At 38.8% G+C, this 14,942-nt stretch overlaps 1 protein-coding gene across 2 annotated transcripts in view; it reads left to right on the top strand.

Annotated features, from left to right (window-relative positions):
• Positions 1–14,942, top strand: part of LOC122549088 (peroxidasin homolog) — a 573,433-nt gene that overhangs the window by 524,397 nt on the left and 34,094 nt on the right. For both annotated transcript variants that reach the window (XM_043688313.1, XM_043688312.1), the window contains exon 18: positions 8,905–9,039. In XM_043688313.1, coding sequence (XP_043544248.1) covers positions 8,905–9,039 — 135 coding nt within the window. The remainder of the gene's footprint in view (positions 1–8,904; positions 9,040–14,942) is intronic.

The following is a 14,942-nucleotide window of genomic DNA, read 5'->3' as shown; positions in this document are numbered from 1 at the left end:
GGAAAAAAGAGAATATTTAAAAGGTAATAAGGATGGAAAACTTGAATTTTGAGAGAAAGCTAGCCAAAATATGAAAATGAACATTAGGCATTTATACAGCTTTTTAGAAGATAAGTTATTAGATGAGCATTAATCCTATGGAACGTTAGTTAGGGAATTAATAAAAGAAAATAATGAGTTTGCAGACTAATTAGTTGATTGATTAAGTGCTTTGCACTTCACTTTAAAGGGTCTTAACAACATCACTGAAATAGCTATAACTCAGGAGATGGAAAAGAAAATTACAAGAAAACACAAAAATTACAATCAATAAGTAGGTGGTATTGAACAAGGATCTGATACTGCAGGCAGTCCCAATTCCAGTTGGACTTCATACTAAAGTCTAAAATGAACTGGTTAGTGTCTTAGTTGATGCTTTGGTTTTAATTTTCCAAAACGTCCTTGATTCAGGGACAGTCCCATTAGATTGGAAGACAGTGAAGTCACCTTTTATTCAAAAAAGGAGGCAGAAAGCAGAAAACTGCAGGCCAGTTAGCTTAATTTCTGTCACAGACAAAATGTTAAAAGCTGTTATTAAAGTTCTTACAGCAGGATACTTGGAAATGTTCATGGTAATCAAGCTGAATTAACATCGTTTATTCTAAGAAAATTATGTTTAACCGTTGTAGTTCTTTGAGGAAGTATCTTGTGCAGTGGGTGAAAAGAAACCAATGGATGTAATGTAGTTAGGTTTGCAAAAGATATTTGATAAGATACCACATCTCAGATTATTGTGAAAAATAAAAGCTCATACTGTAAGGGATAACCTATTGGCACAGTTAGAAGATTGCCTAGCTGGCAAGTTGTAACAGGTAGTAAATAGGATTGTTGCTGGTATCCTAATTTTTTACAAGTTACATAAATGACTGTTAAAGACACTAAACCTCTGGTTATCAAATTTTATGATGATGTAAATATAGGTAGGAAAGTAAATTGTGAAGGAGGCTACAACCTTACAATAGAAAGAAAATGATTTAAATGGCGAGAGATTGCAGAGCCCTGAGATACAAAGGGAACTGCGCCTCTGAGTACATGAACTGAAAAGGTTAATATGCTGGTATAGCAAATAATTAGAAAAGCTAATTAAATATGATTGTTTTGTGCAAGGGTAGTTGAATACAAAGGTAAACAGATTATGCTTTAGCTATACTGGACATTGGTGAGATTGTATACAGTATATCGTATTGGTTTCCTTAGTTAAGAAAGGATGTAAATTTATTGGAAGCCGTCCAAAGAAGATTTGCCAAAATAATACTGTACCTGGAATAAGTGGATTATCTTGAGGAAAGATTGGATAGGCTAGGTAAGCCGAGCAAAAAGACAAATTAACTAAACATGTACAATCCTGATTTGGACATGCCCGTGTTGGACTGGGGTGTACAAAGTTAAAAATCACACAACAATAGGTTATAGTTCAACAGATTTATTTGGAAGCACTAGCTGTCAAAGCACTGCTCCTTCATCAAATGGTTGTGGAGTACCACAGGTTGTTAGACTATAACCTGGTGTTGTGTGATTTTTAATTTTGTGAGATCCTGAGCAGTCTTGTCAGATTGGAGTTGCAGAAAGAGGCCATTCAGCCCATTGAGTCTGCACATATCCTCTGATGAGCACCCCACCCAGAGCCACTGCAGCACTCCATGCTACGTCCATATCCATAACCTCGCATGGGGTTTTCAACCTTGTCAATAGACAATAGGTGCAGGAGTAGGCCATTCTGCCCTTCGAGCCTGCATCACCATTCAATATGATCATGGCTGATCATCCTTAATCAGTATCCTGTTCCTGCCTTATCTCCATAACCCTTGATTCCACTATCCTTGAGAGCTCTATCCAACTCTTTCTTAAATGAATCCAGAGACTGGGCCTCCACTGCCCTCTGGGGCAGAGCATTCCACACAGCCACCACTCTCTGGGTGAAGAAGTTTCTCCTCATCTCTGTCCTAAATGGTCTACCCTGTATTTTTAAGCTGTGTCCTCTGGTTCGGTTGTCTAACCCAAACATCCCTGGACCTGGACACTAAGTGGTAATTTATCATGGCCAATCCACCTAATCTTTGGACTCTGGGAGGAAATTGGAGTATTCAGTGAAAACACATGCAGACACAGGGAGATTGTGCAAACTCCACACAAAGTCATTCAAGACTTGCATCAAATCTGGTCCACTGTACAGCCCACTTGTGGAGTTTAAAAATAAACTGTTGCCCATAAAACAGAAATAAGGAGGATTTTTTTCCACTCTCAGAGAGTCATGAGTGTTGGAATTCTCTTCCGCTAAGATAATTGAAGCATATTCTTTTAAGAACATTTTAAGAAAAAGGTAGATTTATTTTTGATAAAGGTCTGACACCTTTGATAGTAAGCTAAAATATGAATTCAGTCATGAATATTAATGAATGGTGGAACCATTTCAAAGTGCTGAGTGGTCTACTCCTGTTCCAATTCGTATGTTCCTAAGTCCATACTTTGCTGCTTTTTACATTGTGTGCATTCTGAAATATCTCCTTATAAGACTGACACTGCATTGTGTGTTTGGTATATCTGCATCAAAGAAAGAAGTATAACGTGGTGACAGACTGATGTTTGAAGATAGACAAGCAGAAGGCTGGAAGAACACAGCAAGATGGGCAGTATCAGGAGGTGAAGAAGTCAACATTTTTGGTATAACCCTTCTTCAGGATAAGGTTACTACTCTGAAGAAGGGTTATACTCGAAACATCGACTTCACCTCCTGATGCTGCATAGTTTGCTGTATTCTTCCAGCCTCCTGTTTGTCTACTTTGGATTCCAGCAAAGCATTTGCATTTTTTTTTGTCTCTGGTTTTTGAAGATGCCTAAAAAGTATACAAGCCTTCGCCCTTCATAATCAGTAAAAGAAAAGAAATGGGTGTGAAAGTAATTACAATGCCTTATCATCTGTAAGTGATTCTGCAGGTCCATCAGAATTCTGGAAAGTGCACCTTTGTTCTGCGACATTTTCATGTTTCATAGCCTCCAGGCACCAGGTCTTGGTGTGATTACTCAAATTTGGGAATGATAAAATATTATACTATTACCTACCGTGACACATAAGCTGGATCAAAAACTAAATAGTTGATATGGATGTAAGTTAGCTCGCTGAGCTGGAAGGTTTGTTTTCAGATGTCTCATCACCACGACTAGATAACATCATCAATGAGAGCCTCCAGTGAAGTGCTGGTGGTATGACTCGCCTCTCTATTTATAGGTCTTGGTTTCTTAAGATGGGTGATGTCATTTTCGGTTCTCTTTTTCAAGGGAAGGTTGATGGGGTCTACATCGATTAGTTTAGTGATGGAGTTCCAGTTAGAATGCCAGGCCTCTAACATATCGTGGGTGGCACGGTGGCACAGTGGTTAGCACTGCTGCCTCACAGCGTCAGAGACCCGGGTTCAATTCCCGCCTCAGGCGACTGACTGTGTGGAGTTTGCACATTCTCCCCGTGTCTGCGTGGGTTTCCTCCAGGTGCTCCGGTTTCCTCCCACCATCCAAAGATGTGCAGGGTCAGGTGAATTGGCCATACTAAATTGCCTGTAGTGTTAGGTAAGGGGTAAATGTAGGGGTATGGGTGGGTTTCACTTCGGCGGGTCGGTGTGGACTTGTTGGGCCGAGGGGCCTGTTTCCACACTGTAATCTAATCTAAATATCGATTTAGATCTCATCTACCTTCCCTTGGAAAAAAAACAGAAATGACATCACCCACCTTAAGAAACCAAGACCTATAAATGGAGAGGCGGGACGTACCACCAGCGCTTCACCAGAGGTTCTCATTCATGATGTTACCTAGTCATGGTGATGAAACATCTGAAAACAAACTTTCCAGCTCAGCGAGCTAACTTACATCTATATCATCAAAAAGAGCTACAAATCTTCTCAAAAATCGCTAACTAAATAGTTGACTCTGGAAAGCTAACTTTGAGCAGAATTCTGTAGACAGAGGATCAATTGCTGCTGCTTGCTGTTCCCAGAGGCGGTCAGAGGGAGGTTAAAATACTGAAGATTGGGCTGATAAGAAAAGTTTGCTCCATTAACAGCTGACAGTTTCCAATAACAAAAAGAAACCTGTACAAAGCTTTTATTTTCCTTTTGAAGTTTGAACTACAAATTCACACCAAAGTTAGTGATTAGTATTTGGGCAGAGGCTTAGTAAAGCTAGGAAAACTGAAAGAATTTAACAGTCTAAACATTGCAGTCATGTAACAACCTTATACCAGTGAAGTAGTGGTTAAAAAAAGGTCCTGCAACTCAAAACTAAAAAGCCTTCCTAGCTGTTGCAAGTTGCAGATAGCATTAAAAATCCCTGCAAAATTTCCAAATTCCTTTGGAAGGCATTGGATCACCTATCTGATTTTGCTTTTTTAAGGCTGTGGAGTTAGGTTTTTTTGGATCTCAATATTTCGGAAACACGTAAACAAGCCATTTAATTTAAAATTGCTGTATGCAATGAAGGCCTCCACAGACTAAAGACATTAGGGACTGCATGACAATTATCTTAAATGTTTAGATAAAATATGAACAACACATATTTCCAGGTGATATATTCTAAAGTTGAGCTTCGGATGGTCGCGAATAGAATGGAACAGAACAGAATCTATACAGTGTGGAAACAGGCCATTCAGGCCAATGGGTTGACACCAAACCATTGAAGAGCATCCCACCCAGACCCATCTCCCTACCCTGTAACCCTGAATGGGGTGGCACAGTAGCTCAGTGGTTAGCACTGCTGCCTCAGGGATCTGAGTTTGATTCCACCATTGAGTGACTGTGTGAGTTTGCATGTTCTTCACATGTCTGCGTGGGTTACTGCTGGGTCCTCTGTTTTCCTCCCACAGTCCAAAGATGTGCAGGTTAGGTGGATTGCCCATAGTGTCCAGGGATGTGTAGATTATGTGCAATACCTATGGGAAATGCAAGGTTACAGGGTAGAGAGATGTGTCTGGGTGGGATGGTCTTCGGCTGGTCAGTGTGGACTTATTGGGCTGAATGGCCTGTTTCCACACTGTATGGATTCTATTGCATTTACTTGATATTCTGAAGCTCAACTTCAGAACATACCATCTGGAATTCATGTCCTTTAGGCAATAATGTTAGAGATTATTGATTAATTTATAAAAAGGATTTATGATTTTGACATCATGCTGGCAGAGCTAGCTGACAGAATGTTTGGGTTTGTGACAGCATTCCACAACACCTCTTGGCCAAAAGCTACACAGTGGAAGCATTACAATAAAACAGACAGAGAAATAAAGTTTTTCTACTGGGTACACAGAAACTACAGGTTAAGTGTAATTTGTCCTTTAATAGCTTAATTCCCAATGTGGGGAAACCAAGTAAACAATGCGTGTGCAACTGTGTACATACAATTGAAATTACCCAGATTATGCAAAGCCTGTGGCTCTAGAGGATACTGGAAGTGTAAATGCAGAAAACACAGGCTGGAATAAGTGGCTGAACATAATGAGGAGCCACTGCCCAAAGCTAGACAAGTTCTATATTATAAACGACAAACAGTTGGTTCCAAACAGTATCAAGGTAGCATCTACAAAATATCTAGGATGACCTAAACATCAATAGTCAATTATGCTGACGTTAAGTATGATGGACATCCAAGAATGTATTGGCACCTCCAACCCCCCACCCACCCCCAATTTTATGCCTACTGTCACAAGATAAGTGTAACAAATATTCAAAACTAGATACTGTGCAAGTATAAACATCCTTCTCCGCTTACACTAAGATGTATGTACCCATGGACATGGCAAACAATATATTCAACAAATCAATGCTAGATTCTGTGCACAGTGGCTTGGAAGTTCCATCCTGATGAATTAGTAGTGTTAATGAGGGGGAGTCGGTGGATGTGGTTTATTTGTACTATGAGTTTTTTAACACAATCCCACAAAAGAGATTAGTGTGTAAAATTAGTATGCATAGAAATGGGATAGTGTATTGAGATGGATACAAAACTGGTTAGCAGAGAGAAAAAAAAAGACTAGGGTAATTCTTTTTTGCCAAAAAGCAGGTAGTGACTTGTGGGATACTGCAGTAATCAGTGCTAAGACCCCAGCTATTCACAACATATGTTAATGATTTCAATGAGGGAACCAAATATAATATCTCCAAATTTGCAAATGACTCAAAGCTGGGTAGGAGGCTGAACTGTGAGTAGAATGCAGAGATACATCAGAGTTTTGACAGTTTGAGCAAGTGGGCAAATGAATAGCAGATGTAGTATAATGTGGATAAATGTGAGGTTATCCGTTTTGGTAGGAAAAATTGGAAGGCAGATTATTATCTGGCTGTAAATTAAGAGGCCAGAGTGCAATGAGACCTAAGATCCTTGTGCACTAGCCACTGAAGGCAAGCTTGCAGGTAGAACACATATATGTTTATCTTCATAACAAGATGATTATTCACAACAGAAGCAGGGAGAAAATTCAAAAGTCTGAAGTGCAAAGAGACTTGGGAGTTATAGTCCAGGATTGTCTCAAGGTAAACTTGCAGGTTGAGTCAATAGTTAGGAAGGCAAATGCAATGATGACACTTATTTCGAGAGTGCTTGAATATAAAGGCAGGAATGTACTGCTGAGGAAGCAGGAAAGTCGCCATTTCGGGCAAAAACCCTGAAGGGCTTTTGCCCAAAACGTTGATTTTCCTGCTCTTCAGTTGCTGCCTTACTGGCTGTGCTTTTCCAACACCACTCTAATCTAGACTCTGGTTTCCAGCATCTGCAGTCCTCACTTTTGCCTATGTACCACTGAGGCTCTAGAAGACTCTGGTCAGACCACATTTTGGAGTATTGTGTGCAGTTTTGGACCCCATATCTCAGAAAGGATGTACTGGCCCCGGAGCTGTTCAGAGGAGATTCATGAGAAATGGTCCCAAGTCTGAAAAGCAACCCTCCACCACGACCCTCTGTCTTCTACCTTTGAGCCAGTTCTTGTACAAATAGCTAGTCTCCCATGGGGAACCTTGTCGAACGCCTTACGGAAGTCCGTGTAGATCACATTCACCGTTCTGCCCTCATCAATCCTCTTTGTTACTTCTTCAAAAAATTCAAGAAATTTTGTGAGACATAATTTCCCATGCTCAAAAGCCATGTTGACTATCCCTAATCAGACGTTGCCTTTCCAAATACATGTACATCCTGTCCCTCAGGATTCCCTCCAACAACTTGCCCACCACTGACATCAGGCTCACTGTCTATAGTTCCCTGGCTTGTCCATAGCACCATTCTTAAACACTCCCTCATCTAGTTTCTTCTTCCAAAGTGCATCGCTGGTCTGCTCATTTGACCAACCTATCTGTATCTTTGTGAAACCTATAACCATCGTTTTTACTATTAACTCCTCTACCAATGTTGGTATCTGCAAAAATTGCTTAACATTCCCCCCCATATATTCATATTTATCATTTATGTATGCAATAAGGGTTCCAGTACTGATTGTTGTGGTATCCCACTAGACACCATCCTGCAGTCACTCAAACAGCCTGCTACCATTACCCTTTATGTCCTATTACTAAGCCAGTTTCTGATCCATCTCACAATGTTTCCCTGAGTTCCATGTGCTTTAATCTTCTCAGTCAGTCTCCTATGTGGGTCCTTGTCAAAAGCTTTGCTAAAGTCCATATAAGCTACATCAACTGAACTTCCCTCATCCAAACAATTGATCACATTTTTAAAAGAATTCTAAAAACTTTGTTAGGTATGACCTTCCTCTGACAAAGCTATGCTGACTACCCCTAATTAAACCATATCTTTCCAAGTGGGTATTAATTCACTCCTTCAGAATTTTCTCCAGTCGTTTCCCTACCGTTGACAAGACACTCATCGGTCTGTAATTTCCTGGTTCATCTCTACCACCCTTAAAATGTCAAATCACATTAACCACCCTCCAGTCCTCTGGCACTTCTGCTGTGGCTAGAGAGGAATTAAAAATTTGTGTCAGAGCTCCTGCAATTTCTTGCCTCGCTTCCCACAGCAGCTTATTAATTTTTTATCATTTAATTTGTATATTTCTTCAATTGTAAACAATTAAGTTTAAAAAAATCAAGGAGATACTGTGACATAATGTAAACGTACTTTTAAGGGACCATATACTCAACCTCTGACAGTCACACCTACTCTGACAGGATGTAATGTATTATTCAAAGATGTGTAGTCAGGCTACACCAGCAGATGGTAGGAATTAGATGCATATACTTAGTTTCCTAGTTAACACTATTTGTTTTTGGTCTTATCCTCACATTATAAAAAAACCCCTAATTATTATTTTCCAGTCCTTGTGTGTTTGGTATGTTTATAGCGAAGAGAAAAATGCACCAATAATTTAATAATTGTTGCTTACATTTATCAAAAATACATAAACGAAATTCAAGGTGGCAGCTCAATCAATGACAAAAAATGATTAGCTTGGTCAAGAAACGAGTTCAGAATGAGGAATTCTGAAAAATTCCGTTTGCCTTTGTTGCAACATAATAGGGTGTTATTCTGCAGACAGATTGTTAAATTTGAACCTGCAGTGTTGCATGGGGAGAAAATGGTTGTGCAGGTGAAATCCATCAGCAGCTACAGAATTAACTGCTATTGATTTATTTGGCTTTACTCTCGCAGGTTTAATTGGTAACTCAACATCTAAATCTTCATTTTAGCCAATTGCTGCTTTCTGATGCTCATTGTTCATTTTGTCCAATCAGGGTCTGATATCTTGAACTGCGGTGTGATGACCCTGGAATGTGGAACACAACAGACCTGTATTAGATACAAGACTTCTAACCATTTAAAACATTGTGTGAAACGTTACCCAGTTATGAACTAGTCAATCTCATTATTTCATATTATTTCAGGTTGTATGGAACACCACAGAACATTGATCTTTGGCCAGCACTGATGGTTGAAGATGTAATTCCTGGTACAAGAGTGGGACCCACCCTCATGTGTCTGTTTATAACTCAGTTCAAAAGGCTGAGGGATGGTGACAGGTAAGATACTTCTAAGATGAGTAAAGAATATGTAAATGACACACTCAACTGCAGAAAATAATTGCATTACAGATATTTGAAGTTAACTGTAGAGTTCAAATATTTATCTTTCATTGCTGATATCGTGTCAGTTTATTTTTGCTTAACATGTATCATGTTTACAGTTATTTCTTTTGATCAGCTATCACACTGAGCAAGAAAAAAAAGTGTTGCTAAGAAATGTATTGATATATTTGTATGTAATAAACTTGGTCTGGTCCATAATAATAATAATAATAATAATAATAATACTTTCAACCCATTTAAATATTTCTTACATTTGGTAATCTTCATTAGGGCATTAAAACAGTCAGCCCAGATTGTACATTTTGGCTTGAAAGCAAATTGTTAAAAGATTCAAGTGAAATTAATTACTCAATTTAACTTGTGGACAGTTTCGGCTACAAATTCAAATTTGTATAGGGAATAAACTATTGATAGAAGCAGAAAAGGCCCCTAAATGAACATTAAAGGAGGGAACAGCCATGCTGGATTTTCAATGGATCACTGAAAAATGACAAGTTGAAATATTGGCACATCATATGATTTTCCCACTCCATATACTTCGGTGAGGTTAACTCATGAATATATCTGATGAATATTCTCCACTGTTGAGATTTGAGAGAAATATAGTTTGATGCAGCAGTTAAAAAGCTGCTGTAGGACAAAGGGCCAGAAGGCAACATCTTTGTTGAAGAGACTGGGACAGATTGAGACAGCAGAAGGTGAACCAGCATGAGGGACAACTGATTAAGTCAGGGCCAAAATTGTTGTGAGCTTCCATAAATGTGAAGCTAATCTACAGATTTGCTTGGAGGATGAGGCAAGAAGCCAAAACAAAATACCTTATTCAAGAAAAATGGAAGAAGGTCACCATGCGAGCCACAGGCAATCAGCAGTGCATCAACAAGTCTGCAAATGGCAAGAAAATGCCATAAATAATTTACTGACCTCAGCAGCTGGCCAAGATAAGCGAAACTGCATTTTAGAAAAAAAGGGACATCCTGAGGAACTGGAAACATTCATTTCCTTACTGTTCATGTTCACATGATGTAGCTGAAGAGGCACAGACATCTTAAATGATCTGAAACCTGTTTCTTGATAGATGACTTACAGTAAAAATATACCAAAATCAAAATGCAAGCTAAGTTGAAAGCTTAATTTCTACTACTTTGAAAATAGTAGCATGCCCATTAAGATATAAGGTTCGATGTTCAAGCTGCATTAGATGTATCTGTGCATGAAAGATAGTGGATCTGTAACTTTGAGAAGGGACTACATCAAAACCAAGAAGATTGCTTTTTCAAGGCTGTTTTGCCCTTTTTCTTTCCACAAGCAAATATTTTTCTTCTTGATTTCTTATGGTGAAGATGAAATTATTTGACTCTTGATTTGCAACTTACCTCGCCAGTTGTAAATCTTGGTTTATGGTTCCACATCCACATAGAAACTGATCAGTGATAATTTCTACTGATACGTGGCAGTCAGGTTTTAAACAAGTGGCTATGAGTGCAGGTCAGACCAGTTGAGGTTCAAAAAATAAGAGATCAAATTTTTCAGTAAAAAGTTTTTTTTTAAAACATGCAAAGGTAAGTTACAAAATTATATAAAGTGGTTTGGTTTTGGGGAGAGAAGCAAGATTCAGTTAAACATGTGCACTTGACTATCACTTTATGCATTACCTCGATCTACATGATACAGACAGATGAGAGATTTTTTTTCTGAGAATTGTGTAACTTTGAAATATTATTCATTAAGGCAAGTAGAGATGAGGTATTTGAGTTTATTTTAAGACAGAGGAGGATAGAATTTTGTTTGACACATGAATCAAGGATAATCACGTATAGATGGGAATATGGCATTCGAAACACAAACTGATCGTTCACGATTTTACTGAACGGTGTAGTAGGCTTGAGGAGCTGGATTCTTCTGTTCTATTGTTCATGTTTAATATGCTTCTATGCAGTTCATCAGCTCTCGTAATTCACTTGCAAAATGATTGAAAATTTTCACATAATGATACATGTGAAAGATTCAATATCCCGTTTAGGTTGGAGAAATGGGATGTCATTATACCCTGGGTACTGCTGTTTAATGTGTGGAAATTGGTCAATATGAGCAATGTTAAGAGAATAAAAGAATATCAAGGGCATAACTGAGACTTCAAATAGCAAGTATGCAGAAAGCATTTTGAATAATAGTGATTACTTTGACCAACTGCAGAGATGTGATTTAATCCAATTTCCACAAACTAAATCAAAATTTTTTACTGTTTACCTCCATGAAAGTAAGCTCAACCCCACATGACTTGCCTAATCAGCTATCATGGGATTTGATTCAATGAACTGAGAAAATAATTGCTCGTGAAGGTAAATCATCCAATTACTCCAGGCTAATGCAAGAGAGCAAAGGAAGTCCAAAACTCCAGCCTTCCCTGCAAATTATTTCTTTTGTGCTCTGTCCCCTGATTTCTCTAGGTGCCAGATGTTAAGAGCTGATACAATTTTGTGCATAGAATATTGATGCAATCCACTTAGCTGGTCAGCCTCTCGGTCTCTTTGGTTATTTTATTTATAGTTACATGATCACCATTTGGCTAATATTTTTAAGTACCAGATGTTTTATTAAATTCAAATGCCATGAAAGGATTTCAACCCGTGTCCTGAGAATCTTGGAATCTGAATTACTAGTCCAGTGACAATATCACGACACAACTTCTACCACATACATTCCCCACCCCCACACTGTCTCCAGACTGCACATAGGCCACCAATGCTGATCCCCTTAACTTCATTGCACCCTGTATGAGATTCAGTCAACTTATGATTTCTTGTTACAATTGTGACACAACTTGAAATTATTTAACTGCCCCTCCTCAGACCAGTAAATCTTCAATATTATTAACTTTTGCTTCTCTCCCTCAGTTTACAAAAATTGCTATAATCATTCTCTATTCTAGAAGTAATTACTTATGCACACTCTGCCCTTTCTAATTATCACACTAATTTAATTTCCATTTCCTCAGCGAAATCCTAATGTATAACCCAACCAATTCAATGCACATGATTTTCTTCTTTTTGATTTAATTTTGTTCACAACATGTCCACAATAGAGTCTCACATTTAACAACGTGATAGTTGTATCTTTGGTGAAAAAATAACAAGACACACAAACTGTATTTTCCACCCATCAGGCAGTCGGGGCGGGGATGCAGCACACAGTTTCTAGGGTTGGGGACTGCAGAAAGAGGTGTTCAGAAGCTTTTAGTTGCCATCTTGCTTCGGTCCCACATTTGTGCACAGCTCAATACAGAACCCGTCACAGCTGCTGAATTTGGACTTCAAATTTATATTACTTCACTTCGAAAACATAATTATCAAGCAAGGGACAGGCATGCAAAGTTAGTAGAATTGATAATGCTTTCATGTTTATAAGTGTCTTTTATATCCCTACTTTTATCTTCTGATCTGTTTTTAGCTAATAACTAAAATATAATGGATGATACATTTATGACTATCACTTTTAAATTGCAACCCTCAACCAAGCTAATAGAGGCTAAATGAGTGATGCAAATTCACAGACCGCTCTAACAACATGTATGGTATGGTTGTGACAAATGCCTATAACTTGTTTGGCCTTATTATAAACATGAAGAAAGCTTTGATCATAGTACAAGCTGCCACTACTCAATCAAGAATCTCACAACATGACAAATTCTTCTACACTGTGTCAGACAATCTAAATTTGAAGTGGGCTCGCTACAGGAAGAGGTTGCATAGGCTGAGGCTATTTTCTCTGGAATGTCAGTGGCTGAAGGGTGACCTTCTAGAGGTTTATAAAATCATGAAGGGCATGGATAGGGTAAATAGACAAGGTTTTTTTTCCCTGGGTTGGGGGAGTCCAAACCTAGAGGACATAGGTTTAAGGTGAGGGGGAAAGATTGAAAAAGGATCTAAGGGACAACTTTTTCACAACCGAGGGCCGTGCATGTATGGAATGAGCTGCCTGAGGATGTGGTGGAGGCTGGTACAATTATAACATTTAAAAGGAATCTGGATGGGTATATGAATAGGAAGAGTTTAGAAGGATAGAGGCCAAATGCTGGCAAATGGGACTAGACTAATTTAAGATATCTGGTCAGCATGGATGAGTTGGACTGAAGGATCTATTTCTGTGTTATGCATCTCTATGACACAAAGATACAAACATTTAGGAAAGCAGCTACCACATTTACTTGAGTCACAAAATGTGACGAGGAAGCAACTTAAGGTACTAGTTTGAGGCCTTTTGTATTGTTATGAAGCATGAATGACTTAAAGTGATTATGATAAGAATTTCAAAAAAATCTCACAAGTATTCGTTCACAGAATGCAGATGGAATGATGGTAATATAAAAGCACTTTTTTACCAGAGGCAAATTTACTGACTAAGAAGAGTTTGCACAGTGAAAACTGGATATATTTGCAATAATATTCTGTATGATAATTTAGAAGACCATGGGGTGCCCACAGATTCACTTCAAGGATGTTAGCAAGTATGAAGTGAGGAGTATCCTAAATACTTTTTCATACACCAGCAATAAAGGGAGATCCTGAGGGATCTTGACAGAATGGAGTTAATAGTTTCTCTTTCGTGAGAATTCAGAACTAGAAGTCATTGATTAAAAATAGATGAAGAGAATTATTTTTCTCACAGCAGGTTGAGTGTCTTTGGAACTCTCATCCTCAAAACATGCTGGAAGCAGAGTCTATCGTTTTTTTAGCATAATGGTTGGTAGATTCCTGATAGTTCATTGGGTTAGGTGGCAATGTGAAGTAACCAGATCAACCATGATAGAGGGACATGGTGGCACAGTATCAGGGAGCTAGGTTTGGTTCCCACCTTGGGCAACTGGCTGAATGGAGTTTGCATATTCATCCCATGTCTGCATGAGTTGCCTCTGTGTGCTATGGCACAAAGGTATGCTATTCACTTTATTGTATCTGCACCAAATCTCCAATAAATATTGTTACTCAGTAGCATTCTCTTGACTTTTCCACTTACCTTTAAGTAATTATTTGAATAGAGATAATATACAATGTTCTCTTGAATACCTCAATTGACTTTGCCTCCAATACACTTACAGAGATTGCATTTCCACCAGGACTACTTGTTGCGTTTCATTATTTTGCAAAACACTTTAAATGTATGCTCTTTTGTTCTCAATCCTTTAATGAGCGGGAACAGTTTCTCCTGATCTACTGCATCCAGCTGTCTTAAGATTTTAAAAAATTATGCCAGATTTTCTCTTCAGCTTTTCCCGAAGGAGAGCAATCCAAACCTTTCTGATGTATTGTCATAACTAAAATTTCTCGTTCCTGGGCTTGGAATCAATTTTTTGGAAATCTCTTCTCCACTCTGGAATGTGTTCACACCCTTCTTATACTATGGTACCCAGAACTGAATCCATTACTCCCGCTGAGGTTTAACATGTCTTTTGTTAGTTCAGCAAAGTTTTTTGCTCTTATGATTTATGTCCCTATTAATAAAGCCTAGGATATTATGTGCTTTATTAACTGCTGCCTCCGAGGAGAAAGTGAGGACTGCAGATGCTGGAGATCAGAGCTGAAAATGTGTTGCTGGAAAAGCGCAGCAGGTCAGGCAGCATCCAAGGAACAGGGGAATCGACGTTTTGGGCATAAGCCCTTCTTCAGGAATGAGGAAAGTGTGTCCAGCAGGCAAAGATAAAAGGTAGGGAGGAGGGACTTGGGGCAGGGGCGTTGGAATTGCGATAGGTGGAGGGAGGACAAGGTGAGGGTGATAGGCCGGAGTGGGGTGGGGGCGGAGAGGTCAGGAAGAAGATTGCAGGTTAGGAAGGCGGTGCT

Source organism: Chiloscyllium plagiosum, chromosome 4 (assembly GCF_004010195.1).
Source record: "Chiloscyllium plagiosum isolate BGI_BamShark_2017 chromosome 4, ASM401019v2, whole genome shotgun sequence".
Taxonomy (NCBI): domain Eukaryota; kingdom Metazoa; phylum Chordata; class Chondrichthyes; order Orectolobiformes; family Hemiscylliidae; genus Chiloscyllium; species Chiloscyllium plagiosum.
This window is presented reverse-complemented; position numbering and strand designations above follow the sequence as displayed.